This window comes from Catharus ustulatus, chromosome 7 (assembly GCF_009819885.2).
Source record: "Catharus ustulatus isolate bCatUst1 chromosome 7, bCatUst1.pri.v2, whole genome shotgun sequence".
Taxonomy (NCBI): Eukaryota; Metazoa; Chordata; class Aves; order Passeriformes; family Turdidae; genus Catharus; species Catharus ustulatus.
Genome location: NC_046227.1, coordinates 3,372,915 through 3,395,466, shown reverse-complemented (window position 1 = coordinate 3,395,466; position 22,552 = coordinate 3,372,915). Strand labels below are relative to the sequence as shown.

Sequence of the window (22,552 nt, the reverse complement as noted above, 5' to 3'; positions counted from 1 at the left end):
ATTACTGTCTAATTTTTGCCTAGAGCCCTGCATTGTGTAGTGCCTACTGTCTTGCTGTCACACATTTTGCTACATCTAATCTCCAAGTATTGTAACTGGTTTGTCTTTTGTCTTTTTCTTTTTTATTCCTTACCTGGTGTGCTTGCCAAGCCTCCTAAAAGCCAGTTTTACATGTACTGAAAGCTACCTTCTACCAAGCACCTAAATTATTTTAGATTCTCATTCAACCACCTCTAATTACATGATATTGGGTGGCAGCTAAGCCATTTTTATACATCCAAGAATGTAACCTGTAGTGTATGGGACCACACTCAATATTTTTTTGGTGATACCAAGCTCAGCTATTGGATTTGAAATGGGGCAGGCCTGAGTGGCGTCTGTGTGGTTTGTAACCTGCATTGGAGCAATCTGGAAAATAACCAATTATTGTAACAAAAAATCATGCTAACAAAATGACTAAAAATCATGATCATGATCCTGAATGTGGAACTATAGGCTGTGTTTAGAATGGGCCAGCACTTTGGGAAAAAGGGGTACTTGGGCACAGGAAGATGTGCAGGTAAGAGCAGTGGGAAAGGTGAAACAGGATTTCTCTGTGGGTCAGACACAGCAGCACTCAGTTCACAAAGAAAAGATGGTTTAAATGATGGAGGACTTGCTAAGTTGAAACTTGTTAATAAATGGCTTGGATTTGTTACCTTGGAGTTCACACATCCCATTCCAGGACTCTTTCTGGTAGTTAGGAGCATGCTGTATTTAAATGTTTGCAGATGTGAAACTGTCACTCTTGAAGTGGGAAGTAGCCTCAAGGAAGTTTTTGTGGAGAAGGTGAACTTCATTAAAACAAAAGTTTGCTGCTTTTGTGATGCCTAGTCCTGCTGTCTGTCTATCCAGCAGCAGTTTGGTGCCAAAACCTTGCTCTCCTCTGCCCTTGCTGTCACAGCCAGCTGCCACAGGCAGCGCGAGGGGAAATGCTTCTCCTGGCACAGGTCAGTGTGGGAGCAGGAAATATCACAGAAAAATCTCCCAATTATACAGTGCAGAGTGAAAAATTGCCTCAAGTTTTGCACTTGGCATGGTACACATTGACAGGATTGTGAGGATTTCCAGCCAATAGCCTTATGGCAAAGGATTTTGCAGGATGGTTGTGTTTGCCTTCCTGGACAAAAAGTCATGTGCCCATGTGCCATCCACCATCTGCTGGTTACTGCCATGCTTCCTGCCTTTGGAATGGCTTCCTTGGCTTGTAGAAAGTCAGTTTATAATTGATTTTGTGTTTTTGAAATTTAATTTTTTTTTCTCCTCACCTTGATGATAAATGAGAAAAGAACAGGTGTTTTTGTATTTCTGCTGCTGAGCATTCTGACATTCACCTTCTGTAAAAAGACATTTCATGTCCATTAATAAAGTGAGTAAAATTGGACTTAAGATTATTCTGAAGGATGAAACATATTACAATTACTGCATAAAATGTGTCTTAGACACATTGGCCACCAGGATAATTAAAACAACACCCAAAATGAACCATAGATTCAAAAAAAACCTAGGGGTCCTTAATAAGAAGTGTCACTGTAAATAATTAATGAGTCTCAGAACTCCAGCAACAAAGAAGTGAACTATGTCTCAAGTGTGTTTCAAGGTTACAATCTCTTAGAAACAAAACCTTTGCTGCTGAGTGTTTTGTTCAAACACAAACTAAGAACATAAGGATGGTTCCCCATGCCAGATTTTTCTGGACCATCATCCTGTTCCCAGCAGTGAGTACCAGGGGATGCCTCAGAATGGCTACTAATAGGAAAGACATTTGTGAGGTTTGGTTTTAGTAGTCCCCTGGACTCTACTTCTTATTTCAAAGAATCTTGAGGCAGATGCTGTTTCCATGTAATCCTTGGTGTATTCGTCTTCCAAAGCTTTGTCCCATCTTCCTTTGGACCTGCAGAGAGCTGGATCCACATCATCCTTTATAGAAGAACTGTGCAAGCATCCTGCCTGGTGAGGCAGAAAATCACCCATTGTCTTTTCAATCATTTTAATGGGAACTTTTTAAAGAGTAAATTGACTCCAACACTTTTTAAATTCATCCCAATTTTCATCTTCTCTGGGGAGAGGAAAATGAGGGCAGTGACAAAGCAGGAGAGTTGCAGTGACTGCAGAGCTGAACTGATGCTTGGCATTTCCATCCCTTACATGGTTTTCAGCAGCAGCTGGGAAATGCAGTGTTTAAATACAGCTCTCATAACCAAAGGTGGCAGTCCTTTAGTAGATGTCTGCTTTCCTAAGTGTAGTTGTGTGGATCCCTGGTTTTAACCTTGTTTCCAAGTAAATTAGATTTGCAAGGATGTATTCCCCCCAACCCTATTGCGTGTGCTCCTTCTGCTCTCTTCCACTCTCTCTGGTAACTTTTAACTCACAGGGGAATTCTGACAAAAAATGGAAAATTAAAGAAATATAAAGAAGTCAAAAGGATCAATCAATTTTTGATATATTTATTTGATCAACACCTAAGGTGATGAAGGAAGTAGGCAAAAGATACTTCCATAGGCATTCAGTGTTCATTAGTTCTGAATGGAATTAGTTATTTTTCATGGAATAACTTTTTTTTCCCCTAGGCATTTTCTTTCTTTATCTTTCCTCTTTGACCTAGCAGAAAATGTCACCAAAAATTCAAGTAAACTTCAGCAGTATTTGCAGTTCTTCCCTTGTACTTTACTGTATCTACTGTCAACCTGTGCTGATATTGCAAATAACATAGAGACTTTTAGAATTTTGCTGCATGAGCAGAGGTATATAAAAGAGACATTATTTCCCAATTAAGTGATTGGAATATTGATTTTTGAAGTGGTTTTTAACTGTCATGGTGAAAGACCCTTACCCCTGTAATGATTTGGACTGTATGTTGGAAATTCGCTGTTGTGCTGTTGATGTTGCATTGTTTAATCTCCAGGCAGATGCTGCCTCTCACTGCAGCTTTTTAGGACAAAACACTTGAACCCAACTTGTGTTTGGCTTAGTTTTGCTTTGAGAACTGTTGTTGGCCACAGAGTCTTCAGGAGGAACCTGAGAAATCCCCTGGAGCAGCCTAAAGTCCAGATCTAAGTCCAGAAATATTTGAAGCAAGGAGCAGTATTTATTATATTACATTATATATATTATTTATTATATTATATTGTTTATGTACTTGTATTATATTATATTATATTATATTAGTGACACATTTACAGGAGATAACTGTTGCCTTCACTTGTCTGGCATTCCACAGAGGCACTTCAGCCTCCTGAAATGCTGTAAAGTGACTCTGTGCCAAAGGCTCATGTTGTTGCTGAGGATGAGCCTTAATTATTAATGTGTCTACAACTTGGGAAGTGTTAATGGAGAGGTGTCTTTGTAGTGAGAGCAGTGGAGCTGGAAGGAGCAGGAATGTGTAATGAAAGGAAATGTGAGTGTGTGTTGAGAATATGGGGGAGGAGAGATTTTAAGGCATGAGAAGTTATTGTTCCATCCCTTTTTGTGGAAGGTGAAATTAATGTTTCCAAAGTTATTTCCACTCTAATTGTTCCTGGAAGAGCAGGTTTACAGTATCTGTTAGGAATACCAGAAATCAGCTGAAAGGTGGAATTTTATATTTATTTCATGTTTTTAAAAATGGTCTGTCCATAGGGGCCAGACAGGTGTTCTGGTGCCATGGGCTCTCCATTGCCTAGAGCTTTGGACAGATTCTTCTATATAAAAACTTCAATCAATACAGGCATGTTTCATCACCTAGTCCTTTGGTCTGCTAGAAAGTATCAACAGAAAACCCCAAATCCCAGTCACACAGGACCATACAAACCCAACTGTTTGGGATCCACAGAGCACCATGCACAAAGGTGCTGCTTCTTTACAAAACACCGCTTTTCTAAAAGTTGGCAAAGTTATTTGCACATATGTGAATGCATTTGAAGTGACAGAACTTTTTCTTGTCTCCTAATATCTTGCCTAGTTCTTTTACATATTTGTTAAAAAAACAAAGTGTTTTATTCTTCTTTGAGTTAAATACATGCACCTTGCACAGGATTTTTTTGAGCTTTCCCTGTTAGTGATCAGTCTTAAATTCAAATGGGGTTTATGTATATATTTATGTATGTATGTTGAGAATTAAGGCAGAGGTTCTAATGTCATTATTTTTATATATTTTTAATATCAAAATACACGTGCATTTTTTCTTTAAATCAGTCATATGATAAAGGACTGTGTGACTACCATGCATGGTTAAACTGAGCCTAAATCATAAAAACAGCTGCTGTTTCTGATACATTTATTTCTGATACATTTATTTCTTCTCCCCACATTCTTATAAGAATAAGGAAAAATAGCAGGGTACAAAAACGTTGCAGCTACGGGTAACAAAACATTACCTCAAAATCTGGAGTGTTTCTTTTTATCTCCCAGCACTGAAAAATGCTGCAAATCAGAGCAATTGTGTCATTATTGATCAGCTATTAAGCAGATAGGGCTCTTTCCCAACAGCAGCATTTTGATTTAGATGTCTGACTTGGCTTGACACAGCACTTTGCTGTTCATTCTGTGTGTCTGCTCTGAATCCTGGTGTGTGCTCAGGGTTTCCTGAGCACAGAATGCAGCCCCTGACTGCCATAGTTCCCACCAGCACCACTTGTCATTCCCACAAATGCTGGGGATGTTCCTGCATGGATAACCACAGATCCCTGTCCTCTCATGACCTGATGCTTTTTTATGCACTGGGAATATTGGGGCATAGTTACAGGGGGCTAGAGCACTGGGTCCCTCTGTTCCTGAGTATTTTTGTCTTTGTTTCCACTGTCAGTCTGTCCCTCAAAACTTCCTGCTGCACTTTTGTTTCCAATCTCCACTATTTTTTCTCCTTTGACCTGTAAGGAGTGCTAAACTTCACTTGTAACTCATTCCTCTGCTGCAGATTGCCAAATTGAATCCATTTGAGCTACCTTCCTGCTCACATCTGTTTTCTCAAAGATTTTCATCACTGCCTGGATGGTGAATTCTTGAAATTCAGCCTAAGGAGCCAGTTCTTCATGTAGCATTTTGGGGATTATATATTAAAAAATGCATAAACCACAAATCTCTTTTTTTGATTCACAACAGAGGCAGTGCATGTTTCCCTCTGAATGAATTGCAGATTTCATCAGTCCCACTTTATACCTGACTCTGAATTTGTTTTAAGCTCTTATTTTATAAATTTCTAAGGGCTATGACAATTTGTCACTTCTCTAATTTTACCTATCTCCAGAACTGAGATCTGAAAGTGTTTCGTTAACAAAAGCACATTTATTCCTGACAGCTCCACAAAATCAGGGTCTCCTCCAAACCCCTACTCAGACTTCAAGCCTTTATGCTCTGGTTTATGTGACAAAAGCTTCAGGACTATTCCTGTGCAACGTTCTAAAAAAATGTTGAGAGATTAATCTCTCAGAGCTTTGTCTTAGGCATGGGGGTGTAACTGCCTTAATGAATATTATAATGATATTTTCACAAAAAATAGCAACCTAAACCTCAAGTGTTAAAAATAGTCAAAATCTTGGGTAGGTGATCTTTCATAGTGGCAAGTTCTCCCTTAAGATCTATCAGGTAAATGATGCACATATTTCAAGCTGTCGTAGCAGCTACTTTTACCAAGCAATTCACTGAACATCTATTGGAAAAGGAGGAAAGGGAGAATAGAACATAAAAGGGTTGACACCACAGGTCCCAGACCTTTTTTTTTTTTAAATAAACTACAGCAGTGAATTAAATATCTCTGAGTGTACTCTTACTCAGAGTTTTACAACAGTGCTCAGGATCAACCCTTGAGCTGTTTTCAGTTCCCACAATTTTATATTCAGAGATTTAGAAGAAGGATTTCTGCTGCCTGAGATACGACCTTTGCCATTATTCAAATAAAAGAGTTTATTGGATCCTAAGGGCAAGGTCATCTTACTGATGTTGCTCAGATAATGGCAGAAATTGGCCTGAAAACCTACAGCTTAACTACTTTTTACCTGTATTTTTGTGTGTTATCCCCAAACATTTTTCCTGGTTTCTTGTTCTGGTTTAGTATGAAAACTATTGAAACAAAATTTTGTTTAGAAAATTGAAACCTCCTTTATTCCTGAGAGGGCTGCATTAACTTTTTTCAATATTTGAAAAGATTTTGGAATGAAAGCATTCTAGATGGATTGATGTAATTTTCATATCTTGATAGGAATTATATTAAAGAGCCAAATTACAGGATACATGGATATATTTATGGCAGTGAAGCCCTGGGAGCTGTGAGCATGGCTTTGGAAATTAAGCCTCAGAAATCAGTTGGGAATTCTCTGAAGGGCTTATTGAGCACTTGATCAAGGGAGGTTCATGAATTTCCTATACTTGGATTTTCAGTAAATTCTTCTTGAGGTCATTTCACAAAAACTCTCAAGGAAGCAGAACTGTCCTGAATAAAAAGGAAATTTATTTCATGAGTTTAAAAACTGGTGAAAGGATAGGAATCAAATGCCATTTTCAGAATGGAGAAATTAATTCTGAGTCCCACAGGGATCTGTGCTGGGACCCAAGTTATTAAGATGATCTTGGAAATTGGGGAAGGAGTAAGGTGGATGAGTTTGCTAATTAGCCAGGGCAGTGAAAAGGAGCGTGTGAAGAATTTCTGGAAAAGATTCTCATCTCAACAATTGACTTGATGGTGAAGCAGCAGGTGAAAATCAGTGCAAGTGAACACAAAGTAATGCACATAGGAAGAAATGGTCCTAAGATAAGAATAGATGATAGGTAAAAATGTGTCTAATTATCAGTACTCAGGAAGGAGATCTCGGAGTCACTGTGGTCAGTTTGCTGAAAATTTCTGTACAGCAGTGCCAAAAATGGAAAGGACACAGAATAAACCAGGAAACAGCACCCCTGTGTACCTCCCTTGGGTACCTGTTCCTGCCCTTTCAGCTGCAAGGGATGGGAAATGTGCTCCAAGGGCTGGAATCTGCACAAGGAATGAGTCAGAGTCTTTGTTCTGTCAGGGGAACAGGACAGGGCCCTGTCCCACCACAGCTGGTGACACACAGACATGGTGGAGGTGCACTCAGTGTTTGCTTTTAATCACAGCAGCAGAATTAGAAGCATGAAACAAAATGAAGTAATGTATTTAAGACCCCAGAAGAGCTTTTCACACAAGGCATAATTAAATTTTGGAATTCATTGACATAAGAGATTGCATGTGCCAAAGGTTTACATATGTTCAAAAATCAATTACTCATAGTGAAAAAAAATCCATGGATTCTTCTTAAGCACAAAGAAATCCTGAGCCACAGGGTAGGTCTGGGAGAGTTTAGTAAGATAATCACTCCACATACTTTTTCTCATTATTTTATTAAGAATGCCCTACTAGTTATATAAAATGTTACAGATGGACTCTTAGTCTGAAGCCATATGTCCATGCTTAAAGGAAAACAGAATTATACTCATTTATATCTGAGATTTGGCTAAAAAAATCTGAGATGAACTCTGTAGTTTTCATTTATGTAATGTAGCAATGACCCCAAGAGATGGTGAATGTGTTGAAGTGTTTATACAGAGATAGAAAAAAACAAAATTAGGGTGCTTTTAAGAAATAAATATATGTTGAAAATGGTATGAATTTGGAAAATAACAAAATATTCTCCCTGAATCTGTCTTATTGTATTTTGAAAGCACTCCTCTAGGCTTGTGTATTTTTACTGATGGATTCATAATTAAGCTACAAAAAGTAGGAATTTATTTGAAAGCCATATTTACTTTCCTTTAGGGGATAGCTCCTTCCTATCTCCCTTTCTTTTGATAGTGTATTAACACGTGGCCACTTCATCTATAACGTGTCAGAAAACTGCACGGTAAAAACATTCACACAGAATCACACAAGGTTGGAAGAGACCTGCAAGAACATCCAACCCATGCCCTAACACCTCAACTAAACCATGGCACCGAGTGCCACATCCAGTCTTTTTTTAAACACATCCAGGGATGGTGACTCCACCACCTCCCTGGGCAGACCATTCCAGTACTTGATCACTTTTTCCTAATATCCAACCTATATCTCCCCTGGTGCAGCTTAAGACTGTGTCCTCTGGTTCTGTCAATGCTGCCTGAAGAAGAGACCAACCCCACCTGAGCACAGCCACCTTTCAGGGAGCTATAGAGAGTGATAAGGTCACCCCTGAGTCTCCTTTTCTTCAGGCTGAACAACCCCAGCTCCCTCAGTTTGAACGTTTGCAAAGATTATTTTTGTTCATATATATTTTAAGGCAAAATCAGCAATTGCAACCTCCCCTGCCTTTATAAAGAGAGTTGGATTATTTTGTTGGACCATTTGTCCCCTCTGTTGGCTCAGAGCTGTTTGTATCCCTTGAGCAGTGGCACCCAGCTGGTGACATCAAGCGGGGACACCACGGTGAGGATCTGGGACCTGTCGAGGCGCGGCTGCATCCTGACCCTGCGCGGCCATTCCCGCGCCGTGCACGACTGCTCCTGGCACTCCTGCGGGGATTTCGTGGCCTCTGCCTCCATGGATGGCACCAGCAAGATCTGGGATGTTAACAGGTATGGAGGCTCTGTGTTCATTAATTGATATCTTCATTAATAACCAGTTGTGTTTTAGCTCCCCATCGATCTGCGGAGTTCGCTTGGAGAACAGAGGGAAGGCAAAAGCAGTGCTGGAAAAACCAGCCTCTGGTGGGATTTACTAGATAAAGGGGCTAGGAAGGACTTAAATTAACATAGTGCCAAAAACAAAGTATTTGCTTTCACTTGGCATCTGTTACTCTTCTCTGCTGGCTTTCTATTTTTTAAGGTACGAGCTTGTAAATTTTTGTAACTTTTGTTCAATATGTAGTTTAAATAAGTAACTTTTGGAGGACAGGTGTCTGCTAAGAAAGGCAGAAGACTCTCTTAGAAATGGACAATGTAAACCCCCTCCCTCCAAATTTCAATAATTTTGAAATTAAGGGGCTGTCAGCTAAAGATATGGGAATAGGAATAAGAGTTCTTTACTAGGGAAATTAAAATAGAAATACAGTGTTACAAAAAACAAACCCAAAACACTGCCAGAGTCAGAATCCAAGCTGACACCCCATCAGTCAGGCAGGGTGTTGGTAGCATTAAATGGTGGCTGCATCCTCCTGCAGTGACAGATATGGTTCAGTTGAAGCAGTGCTCCTGTAGAAGGTGCAGTTTTCCTCTGAAGATCCAGTGATGATGAGGAAAGGTCTGGTTTTCCTCTGGAATCCAGTGGAAAAAGGGCAACCTTGGTGTTCCAAATCTCAGTTTTCATCTGGGTAGGAAATGCTTGGCTCCTCCCCCTGGCTGGAGCATCTCCCAATGAGATGATGTGATTTTATCAGTCATGCAGTGGGGCTCAATGGACCATTAACAGAAGATATTTCCTTGGAGGAAGGATGGCTTGTGGAAAAGATAAAGAACAATGCCCCACCTGGTTTTAACATATGACCCATTAGCAGAGGATATCTCCCTCAGAGACAAGGATCACTGCCTCACCTGGTCTCAGCAGACAGTGACAGAATACAAACTTTTTGTTACATCCTGCTTTGCAACCCAAGACAGTGACTGAATAAAACTTTCAGAAAGTTTTCTGTTTACTGTTTCAAGCTCATAAGTACACAACACACTTTAAGGTTAGCCGAGTGGAAATTTATTTTAGTCATTATCTGTGTTTCAGCAAGGTGACTCTTGATTAATAAATCCACGGATACCTTCTTTATTATCCAGGCAAATGCGTTTTTATGAAGGTGCTTTTAGAATATCAGTGTATTTGTGCTTACCAAGTAATTATTAGTTCCTTAACTCTCTCCAGTTGTCTTCAGTTTTGATTAACTTACACCTTAAAGAAATGGAATAGATTTATCTCTTTCCAAACTATCTTTCTATAAACTAAACTCCTGGATTACTGTACTGTACTAGGTGTGATTTTTAACAACTGGATGTCATCAGGCCACAGAGTAGTTTCCAGTGCTATAAGTCTTTTCCCTGGTTCTTTATTATCAAGTCCTAATGGATTTTTCCATTTCCTATCAGTCTTTTTCTTCCTTTGCATTTGAATGAGATAAAATACCCCTTCATGATTGTTGGCCACTGCAGGGGAAGAAGCTTCACAGAAAAACCAAAGGAAAATTTCTTCTTCTGTTCCTTTTTCCTAAATCCCTCCCAGTCTACTGCAGTTGCAGTGAGCCCTTACTGGAGACTTCTCAAACTGTTGCAATTCATCCAGATACCATTGAGAGTTAATTAAAGCTCTGTCAGTATTGGATTTCCAGTCTTGCTTTCAAACTGTGAATTGAGGAAGCATTAAATGATGTTTAAAAACAGGATCCCTATCCTTTTATGAATTATTCTAAATTATTTTGGGAAAAAAACAAACTAGTTAAGTTTTTTTAAGTTCAAGCCAGCTGAGAGGTTATAGTAGAGATGGTCAGCTAGTCCTGAGAACTGATGATGCCTCTACCATTACTATCAGTAATGAGCATTAATGATCAGTGTTTTCCTTAGAAATGGAAACAGCAAAAATCTAATGTATTGTTACCTCTTTTCTTAACCTATTGTATATCTCTAATGCTTTGATCATCTTTTATGGCATATTCATGACCTTTAAGAGATAATACTAACAATAGCTTTAATTTTTTGTCAGCATGGGTTTGAATTTGCATAGACAAAGGTTTTGTTTAGACAGTTGAAAATGCTTTCTCTACTGAGGAAGCTTTTGTAGTCAGAGGAATCAAAGCAAACCTTCACCACCAACCCATGGTACCTCCCACTCACACTCATCAGCAGCTCCCATTTCTGCCTCCAGTCTATCTGAGCTGGGCTTTGCCTGTGAAAATAAGAGTAACATCCCAGCCATTATGTGAAAGGCTGACTATCCATGCATTGAAACAGCAAAAATTATGCAAAATCTCAATGGCTACAGGCAGCAGGAAATGGTACAAAAATGTGACATAGTCTGATTAAAATAAGGTGTATTCAGAGTATGACAAAAAAAAGCCCCTATGGGAGTCCTCACTGCTGGGTTTTTGGTGTGTTCCTAGTAAAATCCACGTGCTGGGTGCTTTGTATTTCCTCAGGGCCAAACCAGGTGAGTTCTGCTGTGGTCAGTTCAGGTGAGTTTGTAGAGCTGTATGTGGGGTAGGCACTTGGTATGAAATGAGGGCTGTGCAGAAATTACCCTTTGAAGAGCTTCTTTAAAAGGGGTTTGATGACAAGATGTGGCTGTTTCAAGCTTAAGCCATCCTGGTTCTGCAGAACACTCAGCTGGACTTGGGCCTTTGCCCATATTGGCTCATTCGAGTGACACATCAGTCTGTGCAGGATGTAGGGCAAGATTTGGAAATTAGGGAAGGTTATGGACAGATGGATGAGCTGGTGGTTTCCATTGGGTTGTTGAATTGCTGCTGTTACATGTGGAGCTGCTCTACAAAAGAGCCTGCAGTGAGTTTGGGCTCAGCAGCGCTGGTTGCTGTGAGCACTGATCTCAGTTCCCAAGGTGTCCCTGCAAATCTACCACCAGCCTGGAGCCCTCCAGTGTGATGTGCCCTCCTTCAGCCTCCCTGACAGCCTGGGTGACAGCAGGGACACTGAGCAGGCCTCCCATGGTTTATGATGCTTACAAAGTTATTTTTCTCCCCAGCCCCACAGTCCGGGTGCCATCATCAGCATTATCCCTCTCCAGGTGCCACAAGCTCTGAGCAGGGAACAGAGCCCAAGATAATGTTCTTGTGGGAGGGTAATAATCAGTGATCACTGTTAATCTAGTGGTTTTAGTCTTTCCACTAACAAGGAATTAAGATTCTATACAGACAGCACTCAAGCTGTCTTTCTTCCTTAATATTACATACTTGCATGGATGCCTGCTTTCAAATTGAATGGGCCTGAAAAGCAGCAGATTGTAGGGGAAATAAAACAAGAAGGATATCAGAGTTATCACTGCCACCTCTCTGAAAGAGGTGTGTTTTAAATGCTACAAATAAAAATGCATCCATTTCTCTAGTGGCTGACTGTTGTCTTTTTATTTCCAAGTTTCTAAAAAGCCACTTTTGTACATTAGGAACACACTTTTCTAGAAACGTTCCCTTTGGAAAATATACAGCAGTCTCTGTAGTTATAAACTTGGTGTTAGGAAACTGGGGAGGTTCTTTGCTATCTTTTAGCACCAAAATCCAAGGTGCAATTTGAAGTCATCAAAGTCCTGATTGAAGTCCAAAGAATATAGGATGAAAAATATAAGATCTCTTGACAAGGAAAAGCTTGCCAGCAGTTTTAATAAATTACATCATTATTTGCCAATGATGAGTAAGCTCTGCCTACTAAATATTTGAATTTTATTTTCTTATAATGTGAAATTACTGCTGGGGTTTTTGTTTGTTTGGGGTTTTTTATTATTCACAAATGTTTTGCTTTTGTGTATACTGAAAGTTTCAATCCTGCCACAAATGACATTCCTACCAGGAGGATAATGTGAGATAGCTTTGTAGTAAACTTTGTTCTTCTGGACAACTTATATGCCCTCTATTTTAAGATACAAACTGAGTTTAAGAAATCAAACGGAAAGCAAAGAAACAAAAATCCAAACCCCTTCCTTTTTCCCTGGAAACACAGACACAAGCTGAGACACAGCCATGATCTGACTTACTGAAGGACTTGAGGGAGTCTGACTTCTGCTGTTGGAACTTCCTGATGCTTTCTGCTGGGAGAATTGGCTGCTTTTAAAGGAAATGAAAAAGAGAATGGTGTAACATTGGAACAGGGGTGCAGGGAAGAAAGCTAACTCTGTGTCTGCCATGGCTAGAAAAATTTAAACCAAAACTAAAGCAGCAAAACAGAGACATATCTGCTACCTGCAAAATTATCCCCTCTTCTTAATGATTGTGAAAATAGGAAGCTGGAGAAGAAAGGAAGAGATTTATAATTTGTGGCCAGGATTTTATTCAGCAGCATAGCTCAGGTTGAAAAGCTCATCCAGTCATGTTCTAGCACAGTAGACAGTTCCAGGTTTTTTTTTCTCTGACCATAAATTCAGCACTGTCAAAGTCATTTTGGCAGGATTAATTTCAATTATCCAGTGGTAAATATCATCAGAGATTTACAGCCTGATCTCTGATATGCAAATCAAGCTGAGCATCATATATCTCATGTAAACACAGGCAGTTGTTGGGCTTTGCAGACATATGCTCTACACCGACTGCTAAATGCAAACATTGTTATTTATGCTTGGAGCTTGAGAGATTGTTTGCAGCAGTCAGAACAGTCAGAATTGGTTTTCTCCAGTTGATCCATTCTGCACTCATTAGACCAGTTCTCCATTTTTCTCTGCTTCCTTTCAATAGTACAAAATATGTGGAATTAGGCCAGCAAGAAATGCAATTGTGCTGTCCTGCAGCAGAGTGCAGGATGAGGAAGTGTTTGTGAGTTGGAGCCATTTCTGATTGCTGTTCCATAATCTAGCACTCATTTGTTTTCCTTTTCCATTCACATGGAAATTAACATTTTTGCCATTAACACAGCAATTTTTGTCTACTCATGGAAATTTCTCCCATGATCAAATTTTATTTTAAATTTTTAAAACACAGATTTACCTCAGTAATTTCAGTAATTTCTAGTCTCCATTGGTGCATTTCTTCAGGTGCAAATTTTAGAAGTGTTTTTAATTCTCCTGTACAACCTCAATATCCTTGTCCTGTACAACAGGAAAATTTCCTGTTACTGAAGTGTTAATATATTCTTTTACTGATTTCCACATATAGAAAACCAAAACTGGTGGCACCTTTTGCTTCTCTGCAACAAGACTGGACATTTTCACTTCTTAGCCCAAGTGTCAGATGTATCTGACATTAATTACTAATTCATATATATAATTCCTTCTTTTACTATGAAGCCCCTGTTAAAATTATCTCCTGTTATCTCTCCACTTGTAACTACTGTTTATAGTTTCATTTCTTCTCATAAGAAGCATTTCATTTTGGAAAATTTAGGGTTAGTATTTGAAGAAATCAAGCAGGGATGGGTTTTGTTTAATTAGAAGCCCCTCATCAGCGATGGCTTTCTTTGGAGTGATAACATGGAATGACAGTACTTGTTTTATTAATTTATAATATTATTTTGTGTTGTTTTTACACCCTGAGTGTGTGCAGTGCAAGACATGGCTCAGCTGAGTTTAAACTGCTGTTATACTTTGGGGTGTTTTGTGTATATTTTTCTAGTTTGCCTAAGGTAATGATTTGATGTTGCTGGAGTTGCCGAGTGGACTGGTCACACTCTGCTTTGTATCATCAGAGCCCAGGGTTTAGCCTGGCTTCTCCTGACATCCTTGACTTTCATACTCTGTTTCTTTTTCTTCGTTTTCCCCTAAGCAATGAACAGCTTTGAAAAGCAATATTTACTCACAGATTTGTAGGGTTTTTTTTTCACCACACCAAATGCATCCGTATCAGGATCCTGAAAAATCACCTCTGAAGGAACCCAAGGATTTTCTAGTTTCAAAATGGAGCTGTATTTTCACATTGTGAATCAGGGGGTGTGTGTGTGTAGCCAGCCCTTGTGCAGACACCCCATTTGAGGTGACACTTGTCTGACTGGCTGCTCAGTGGGACACAAGCCACAAGCTCTTCTGGCCACATCCCAGGTTTAATTGATTCCAGGAAAAGTGGAGCTAATCTATTTTCAGAGAAGACAAATGTCCTCCAGGAAATTAGAAGGCAGGTAGAAGAACTCAGAGGAAATGTGGAAGGACCATTTTTGGGTAGTTTGTAATGTCTCTCCTGACAGCACAGCAGGAAATGCTTGCCATTTTGATAAAGGAGAATTCCCTTTGGAATCCTCCAAGGAGCACTGGAGAGACAAGCTGCTATTAATCCTTCAAATCAAAACCAGGCCTATGCCCAAGTCTCCAAATTTATAATTATGCTACAATTCCATAACACATTTTTCAGGATCAGGAAAGTAAAATCTCGTTGTTGTAATTCCCAGAGAGCCAATTGTAAAAAATCAATTTGAAAATGCGAATTATCAAGGAAAAAATTATATTCAAAGCAGAGCTATTCAGTTAAGGGGATAATATGGCTAAATCTTCATCACACTGGATAAGCTGAAGCTTAAAGTACAAAACTTTACAGGAAGTGTAGCTTGAACTCCATGTTGTAAAACTTAAATCACGTGGATTTAGTATAAGGCAACGTGAGGTCACTTATTTGCAGGACCCAAAGGCCAGAAAAATCTTAGCTGATTGCCATGGAATGCCTAAGCTGGGCAAGCCATGGCATTATTTACATCTGGGGAAGTAAACACAGAAGTGAAGGGCTTTACTGGAGGCCATGGAGTGAGTTACAACTGAGGCCATCATTACTACCCTGACTTGCCATTCCTTGGGGACATCAAAAATATGTCAGGATTAGCTGTGTTCACATCTTCCTTCTGGGTGGGAAGAAAGAAAATCAGTATTGGGTTTCCAGTAATAATACTGGAGAAATAGAGTTTATGTGGATATTAATTACTCTGTAAAGCATGACAGGAGTTGTGTGTTACTTCTGCTGAAATATTTGTACTGGTGACTGTTGGCTACTGGTCTAGATAAATCTGGTTTTTCTCTGGCTTTTACTGGAACCATCTGTGGCAATTTAGGCTGTGCAAAGGAGGCATATTTGAAGATCTTAGTAGTCAAAGTGATAATATCTTGACTTTTTTTCCTAAAGCATTTAATGCACAGAAATATAAGTGCTTTGCTTTCTGAGTTCTGCTACTGGTCTTGAGCTGCACAGCACAGGTTTTGATTAATGGAGAGGGGGAAGAAATCAAGTTACTACTCTATTTTTTTTAAACTGAAGCCGAAAATGGAGCTCTTTTCTAAAATGTCTGCAGCTATTCCTAAGTAGGCTTACCTGAACTCTACCATAGTTAGCTACATAATATTTCTTTTATGAGAAGATAGTTGAGAAAGTTGCACTTGATTTACATAAAAGGGTGTATCATTTTCTAATCTCAGAATTTTCCTTGCTTCCATTGTTTCAGCATCCAGTATGGCTTGGGAAAATATATTACATGTAATTGTTAGGGGTTTTTTATGTTCTAGTTATCCTCCTGTGGGCCAGATTTCCTAAATTCTGTGGACTTGGCTGGGAGGCTCCTGTTGGACTGCAGGAAGCTTTATTTGAGCTGGTGAGGAAATGTGCTCCTCTGGAACTTGAACACCTTTGTGCTTGGTGTCCCTCACTTGTCCAAACACTTCCTTGATTCCCTTGATACTTCAGGACAGGAGGAATGAGGGAGGTAAAACTGAGGCTTCCTTCCACCAAATCCTCCCCAGAGCAGCTGGCCAGGTGCAGGAGCTGAGTGTGCTGGGACTGCACACTGGAGGAAGCTCAGGCACTGGTTTTTTCTCCCTTTGACAATGTGCAAGTTGAATTCTTTGTCTTATTTGCAAGTGTGCAGGAAACCTGCAAAATTTTAGTCAGATCTTGACAGGGTGTTTCCACTGTCCTACATTCAGAACTCCAAAGCAGAGTATCAGCACTGCAGGCACTCAGCACAATTGAAATCAGATTATAATGTTCCACTCCACATCCAGGCTCATTATCCAATTGTTTTCTCTCTCCCTCATGTTGCAGTCACTCATTACTGGCAGGCTTTTCTTTACCTAAGCTGTTTTCCTAGAAATACTGACTTACAGTATCTCCACCAAACCAGAAATTAATTGTACCAACAGAGTAATCCATAGAGCAGTGAAAACTGTCAGATATTACTGCAGAACTCAGGGAAGACAACAGCTCATTAAAATGATATATCTTCATCATCACTCCCATATCCTGTTATGGCAAATATTACACACACACAGGCTGGGATCCATGAGCCAGTGGTGCACTGTCACCCAAAATCCCTGTGTGCTGCAACAACAGGTAATTGTAGGTTATTTCCCTGCTTGTCTCCCAGTGAACTGAAGAGAACAGGAATGCATCTTACTATTCATAAGCAGCAATACTCTGCTGGCATATCCACATATCCACCTGAATGTGAACTATTTTTAGCTGCTGATGTCTCCTGGTTTGAAATGAGATGGGTTGGTCATTTGATTTCAAAGTAAAAGTCTGCTGTGGTGGATGCCTTAATACATGTAAATTCCTCTTGTAATTTTTTGAATTCTTGTCCTCTGGCTCCAGGCAGTCTTCAGACATGTCTGTGTGTGATGCTTTTAGGTTTTATTTTTCTTCCTTTTTATTGTTTTCTTTTAAGGGTTCATATGTTACACAAGATTATTTTCCCTCCCAAATGCTGGAACTCCAGTTGTGCTTCCTGTTAGAGCAAACTCTGTTTGTCTTTGATTAGCCTCATGAAAATGAACACAAGTCACATCTTAGTCCTTTCACAATTAATTCTTGCATACCAAAAAAGTGCCCTGGATCTTTGATGTTGGAAGACACTGAATTGTGTTTGTACTTCCTAAAAATACTGTTTCCAGCCCACTAGTGATTTCTTTTCTCTGTGGCGTTTTTCAGAAACTTGGGGCTCATTTCTGGCCTCACTCTTTACACATCCCTAAGTGGTCAGACCTCACAGAAGGAACAGAGCTTCTTTGGTGCCCTGTGTGGGTTATTCTGTGAGACACATCTCCAAATCCTCCAGCAGGCTGAGAGCTGGGAGCTCTGTTCCCACATGATCCAAGTGGCTGAGCCTGTGAATACAGCAGACATGAATACTCTGACACTTCCCAGGAAAATAACGGGGGCTTTGCCTCGATGGAGGTGAAAATTTCCCTTCTGCACTTCGATATTTGTAGTTTTTCTGATGTGAATTGAGACACATCATCACACAATGATCTTGTTCTAGGCTGACCAATATCCTTCCCAGCTAGGAGTCAGTTCACCATCTGCAAGACAATTTTTATGCATCTATTTACTGAACTCAGAGCCTGCAAAGGCGTCTATGTCTATGGGAAACCTATTAAATATGTATTGGAATTATCCACTTGATGCAAACCCAATGAATTTCTTTGTATTTTAGTGTCTCTTTCAAGCATATTTCTGTCACCAACACAAACATTCTAGATAATGGAATCTTAATATGGAGGGTGCAGTAAAATGTCAACAAAATTTGTGAATTATTTAATACAGAGCAGACGGTCATGGAATATTTCTGTGGCATGAAGGGCACAGGGGTTTGCTGCACACTGGGAACATAACTGTAGTTAAACTCATACCCCTGCTCTGAAATTCAGAGAAAAAAGCAAAAATACTCTGTGTGATCTTCTGCAGTTATGTTCTACTCCTTTAAAAGCCCTTTTTAGATTTTTTTTTTTAAATATCAGGGCTTGTTTCATAGTAATACAGATCTTAGCTGCCTTTGGAAGGTTGGATTGAAATGAGGGTTTGGGGACACTGCAGGACTAGGTGTGAAGTTAGCAGCTGGCTCTGTGGGTTGATGAAAACCTAATTCTGAGTGTGTCAGCCTTCTAAGTGATCCATATCAGGTTATCAGTCATGGCTTGACAGTGCTTTGATTACATATGCAGCACCTTCAACAATTGTAAACTGAGCTTGCTATGTGCAGATGAAGATTTTAGTAATGACTTGCAAAGGCCTTTCATTCCCTGCAGAACAGTGGATACTCTTCTCATGCAATGACACTTATTTTAGGTGCACACTGGGATTGGACAGGTGTAATTATATTGATATCAAATCATGCTGTTAGCAGGGAAGGTTGTAACAAGAAGGAATATAAACCAAACCGTTCACATCCAGGAAAGGAGACTAAATCATTACTCTTCTATTTTGTGCTTGTGTTTCAAGCTAATCTTTTCCTTCCTCCAGCTGTTGGCAAAGGGAAATCCAGCCCTCTTCCAGCTCTGTTTGGGGAGACCAGGGGTGGTTCATCATCTAAAAATGGTGAGGAAGTAGCAGATCAAAGTGGTGGGAGGCATCCCTGGGAGTTCAGCCCTTCCCATTCTGTGTTCAGTCACTGCTCTGAGCAAACATTCTGCACCTGTAGCTTCCATGGGTGGGATCAGGCTCTTTATTCTTCACTCCAGCAGATGCTTGTTAGAGAACCTCCAATGACACTGTTTTTGTTGTGGCTCCATGTCCAGGAGCACAGCAAATCCATTATTCATAATGCCTTCCCAAGTTCACAAAGCCACTCAATAGTGCTGCATAACTCCTTAAAGCTGCCACCCAGTCAAATCCATTTTATTTGGACAAATAAGGAAACTCTGCACTGAAGAAAACCAATTTGAAAGCACACTGAAATTCATTTTCCTCACTTAAATATTGAAGTGCTTATATTTATTGCATCTCAGCCTTGTTGTACTCTTTTCAAAAAGAATTTGCTTGTTTAATAGGTCTAAAGAAGTCTCAGTAAATTTAAAATGTGGAGGAAAATAAGCTAACGTCCAACAAGAGTCACAGTGTTTTTTATGCACATGAGTTGGGATTAAAGACATAAAATAAATGTATTAAAATAAATTTAAGAATACTAAATTAATAATAAAAAAATTTAAAAGGTAGTGAAATTAAATTATGATGTGCCAGTACTGCTTTCTCTATCCTGTATAGAATTTCATCACTATAAACTAGACCAGCAAATGGATCCTGAGGTAAAATAATGGTGGAGTTTTGGTTTGTTTTGGGGTTTTTTTGGGATTTCCTGGATTTGGTTGTTTATTTGAGGTCTGAAAGCTAATTTGAGTCAGTTTTATTGCAACTGTGTGGATGTAGTTGAGTTCTCTAGATTTATTCTGCTGGCCTACTGTATAGTTCTTGTTTCAGTTTTTCCCTTTTGTTGGTAGTTTTCCAACAGTGGTTGGTTTTTTGGGTTTTTTTGAAGAAAGGCAAGAATTTTGTGCTGGTGCAGCCCTGGGTCATCCATCCATCCATCATTCAATTTAATGCAACTCCCAGCAAAAAGAAGCCTGAGAGGCACTTCTTGTTCTTCTCATCAGCTGCTCCCTGATTCTGGTGACAGCACAGAACAAAGTTCTCCTTCAGCAGCTGCTCCACCCTAAACTTCATTCCATACACAGAGCTGGATCTTTCAAAGAGGGCTTGATTGAAAATATGTTGCTGCAGCCACATTGGCATGTGGGAAAATCCCATTATTTGGGCACCCAACAGCTGTAGGAATTTCAGACTCTGCCTTGTCCAGCAGTTTGGAAATCTCATCCTAAATATGTAAATTTATAGAGAATATGACATGATAGAGCTTACAGGCTTTGGCAAGGTATTTTAGGCTTTAGTTTTACAGGAGTGGCATTTTTTAAAAGTGTGCTGTTATCCACTGTTACAGACTTAAATTCTTGTTAAAAACCATTATTTCTTACATTGTTTGTGAGTTTTCAGAAGAAATAGATCAGATCAGCCTCACAAAGAAAATGTGTGTTCCAGCATAATAAGTTTATCTGGTCTTGTGGTGTAAATATATTTCAAATTTTGTTTTTCATTGTCCCATTTGTTATTTTCTGTGTTATGTCTCACCAGTCAGTAGTTGTGCATATAATGCTATATTCTTTATTTACTAACATGATTGTGTAGAAGAGTGAAATAAATTGTGACAACGAAGAGAATGAAAGAAATAACAAATTCTTCAGGGTGGTTGGAATGCACCATAAAAGGGATCTGAATGTGGAGTGCAGATGGCTCATCTTCTCCACAATATTTTATTTGAACAGCAAAGCCTAAAACTGTAAAATAACCTGTTCAAATAGTTCTCACATAAGCCTTAATATGCAGACACAAAAAATGAAATCACTTGACAGTGATCCATCAAAACACATACATGATGTTGTCTTTCAAAAGCAAGGAGGGATTGAGACATCTGCATTTATTTGTTCAGGGTTAGCTTGAAAAGGCAGTAAATATTTTTAATAAAAAACAACAAAAAAGAAGACACAAACAATAAGATCATGGCAGCTTCATAGGGAGTGTGGAGCAGGCTGTGAGCTCAGTGCTGTTTTAGCTGATGTGGTAATTGAGGAGAACCCACTGTCACAGGGGACAGGCTTTGCTTACTCAGTGGCAGAATTGCTGAGCAGCAAACACACTCCTTGTCCTGCTCTCTTTAATGTCTGCTTAAATGGGTACAGCTATTTCATTATTACTGAGCCTGTGCTGATCTGATTAGCTAGTACCCCTGAGCCTGGAGGGGGAGGGAGGAGAAAATTGTTTCATGAAACAAGGCTCTGGTGTTCAGTAAATGATTTCTGATGCTCCTGTCTTCACCTGTCCAACAAAAAAATCCCCTGAGGAAACTTGATTGGCAGAAAGTGCTGAGCAAGGGTAAGAGTCAAAAAATAATCTAAGAATCACCATGTACCTTTCTGAACCTGAGTGTACCTTGCTCCTGGGCTGAGGTTTGCAGTTCTGGGCCAGGTGGCTCTGCTTTCTGTATGTTGCAAGGGAGGCACAGGCGTTTCCAAGGAGGAGGACTTTGTGTTCTAGTTCCTGGCTGAAGGACTGAAACTACATTTTATTCCATCTCTGTGAAATACAAGAGCTGACCCTGGAGGGAACTGCTTCAGATCCTCTCATTCTGAGTGCTGGGAGCAGTGAGCTGCACAAAGCTTTTCCTTTGGCTGGTGGCATTTATTTACTGCATGCAGACAGGCTTGATGGACATGTTAGAAGCCACAAATGGATGGTTTGATACGGGGGTGTTGATTTTCCAGTGGCAGAGGAAAGAACTAAACCTGGATTTTGAAATATGGAATGGAGGCTGTGTGCTCCTGCATCGTGCTGGGAGTGGGTACCAGTGTGGGACCAAATCCCACTGGTGTGTTACAGATGTTCTGGGAATGCCCAGAATGTTCCCATTACAGTCCTGGTAACAAATGCATCATTTCTGACTGACAGCTGGGCTGAGAATTACTAATGAAGTCAGGATTATTTTAGATCTTCCCTGGCATCACTTTGTTACACACATTTTCAAGCAAAACCTTGTAAGTGACTTGGTCTGTTTTGACCTGGCTGATGAAAAGGGCACTTAAGATCTACATTTTGGATATAAAAGCCTAAATCTTCTTCTGTCCCATGATTTTCAAAGTCATATTTGTTGACCTAACTCTAATCCTGGGGAAGTATAATCCTTGTCAAAGGAAACATAATCCAAATTTGAAACATATAAAAATGCATCTCACTGCTGAAAAATTTAGATTGTAAGTAACAGCCCCCTGTTTGAACTGAAGTTGCTGAAATAAGTTAGCAGAATTGATTTGAAGCCCAGTTTCAGTGGAAAGTGAGCTTTTGCAACAGCTGTTGCCATGAGCTGAAATGTGCCCTGTGCTGCCAACAATCAGATGTTGAGCAGTGAGATTTTAAAGATACCTTGATGAGCTACAGCCAAGCCTACACAGTAAAAGGGACTGAAAAATATATTACAATCTTTAAAAAAGACCATAAACCATTCTTAAGTAGAGATTTTATGTCTTACTCTTTTATCTTTCCTGTAAAAAATTAAAGCTTCACACCAAAACCCCTTCATCTCATCTGGAATCAGAAAATAATACAAATAATAAGACTAATCATAGAACACT

At 39.6% G+C, this 22,552-nt stretch overlaps 1 protein-coding gene across 4 annotated transcripts in view; it reads left to right on the top strand.

Moving 5' to 3' along the window:
* The window catches only part of SPAG16 (sperm associated antigen 16), a 365,904-nt gene that overhangs the window by 186,361 nt on the left and 156,991 nt on the right, over positions 1–22,552 (top strand). For all 4 annotated transcript variants that reach the window (XM_033064223.2, XM_033064222.2, XM_033064225.1 and 1 more), the window contains one exon: positions 8,392–8,577. In XM_033064223.2, the coding sequence (XP_032920114.1) occupies positions 8,392–8,577 (186 nt within the window). The remainder of the gene's footprint in view (positions 1–8,391; positions 8,578–22,552) is intronic.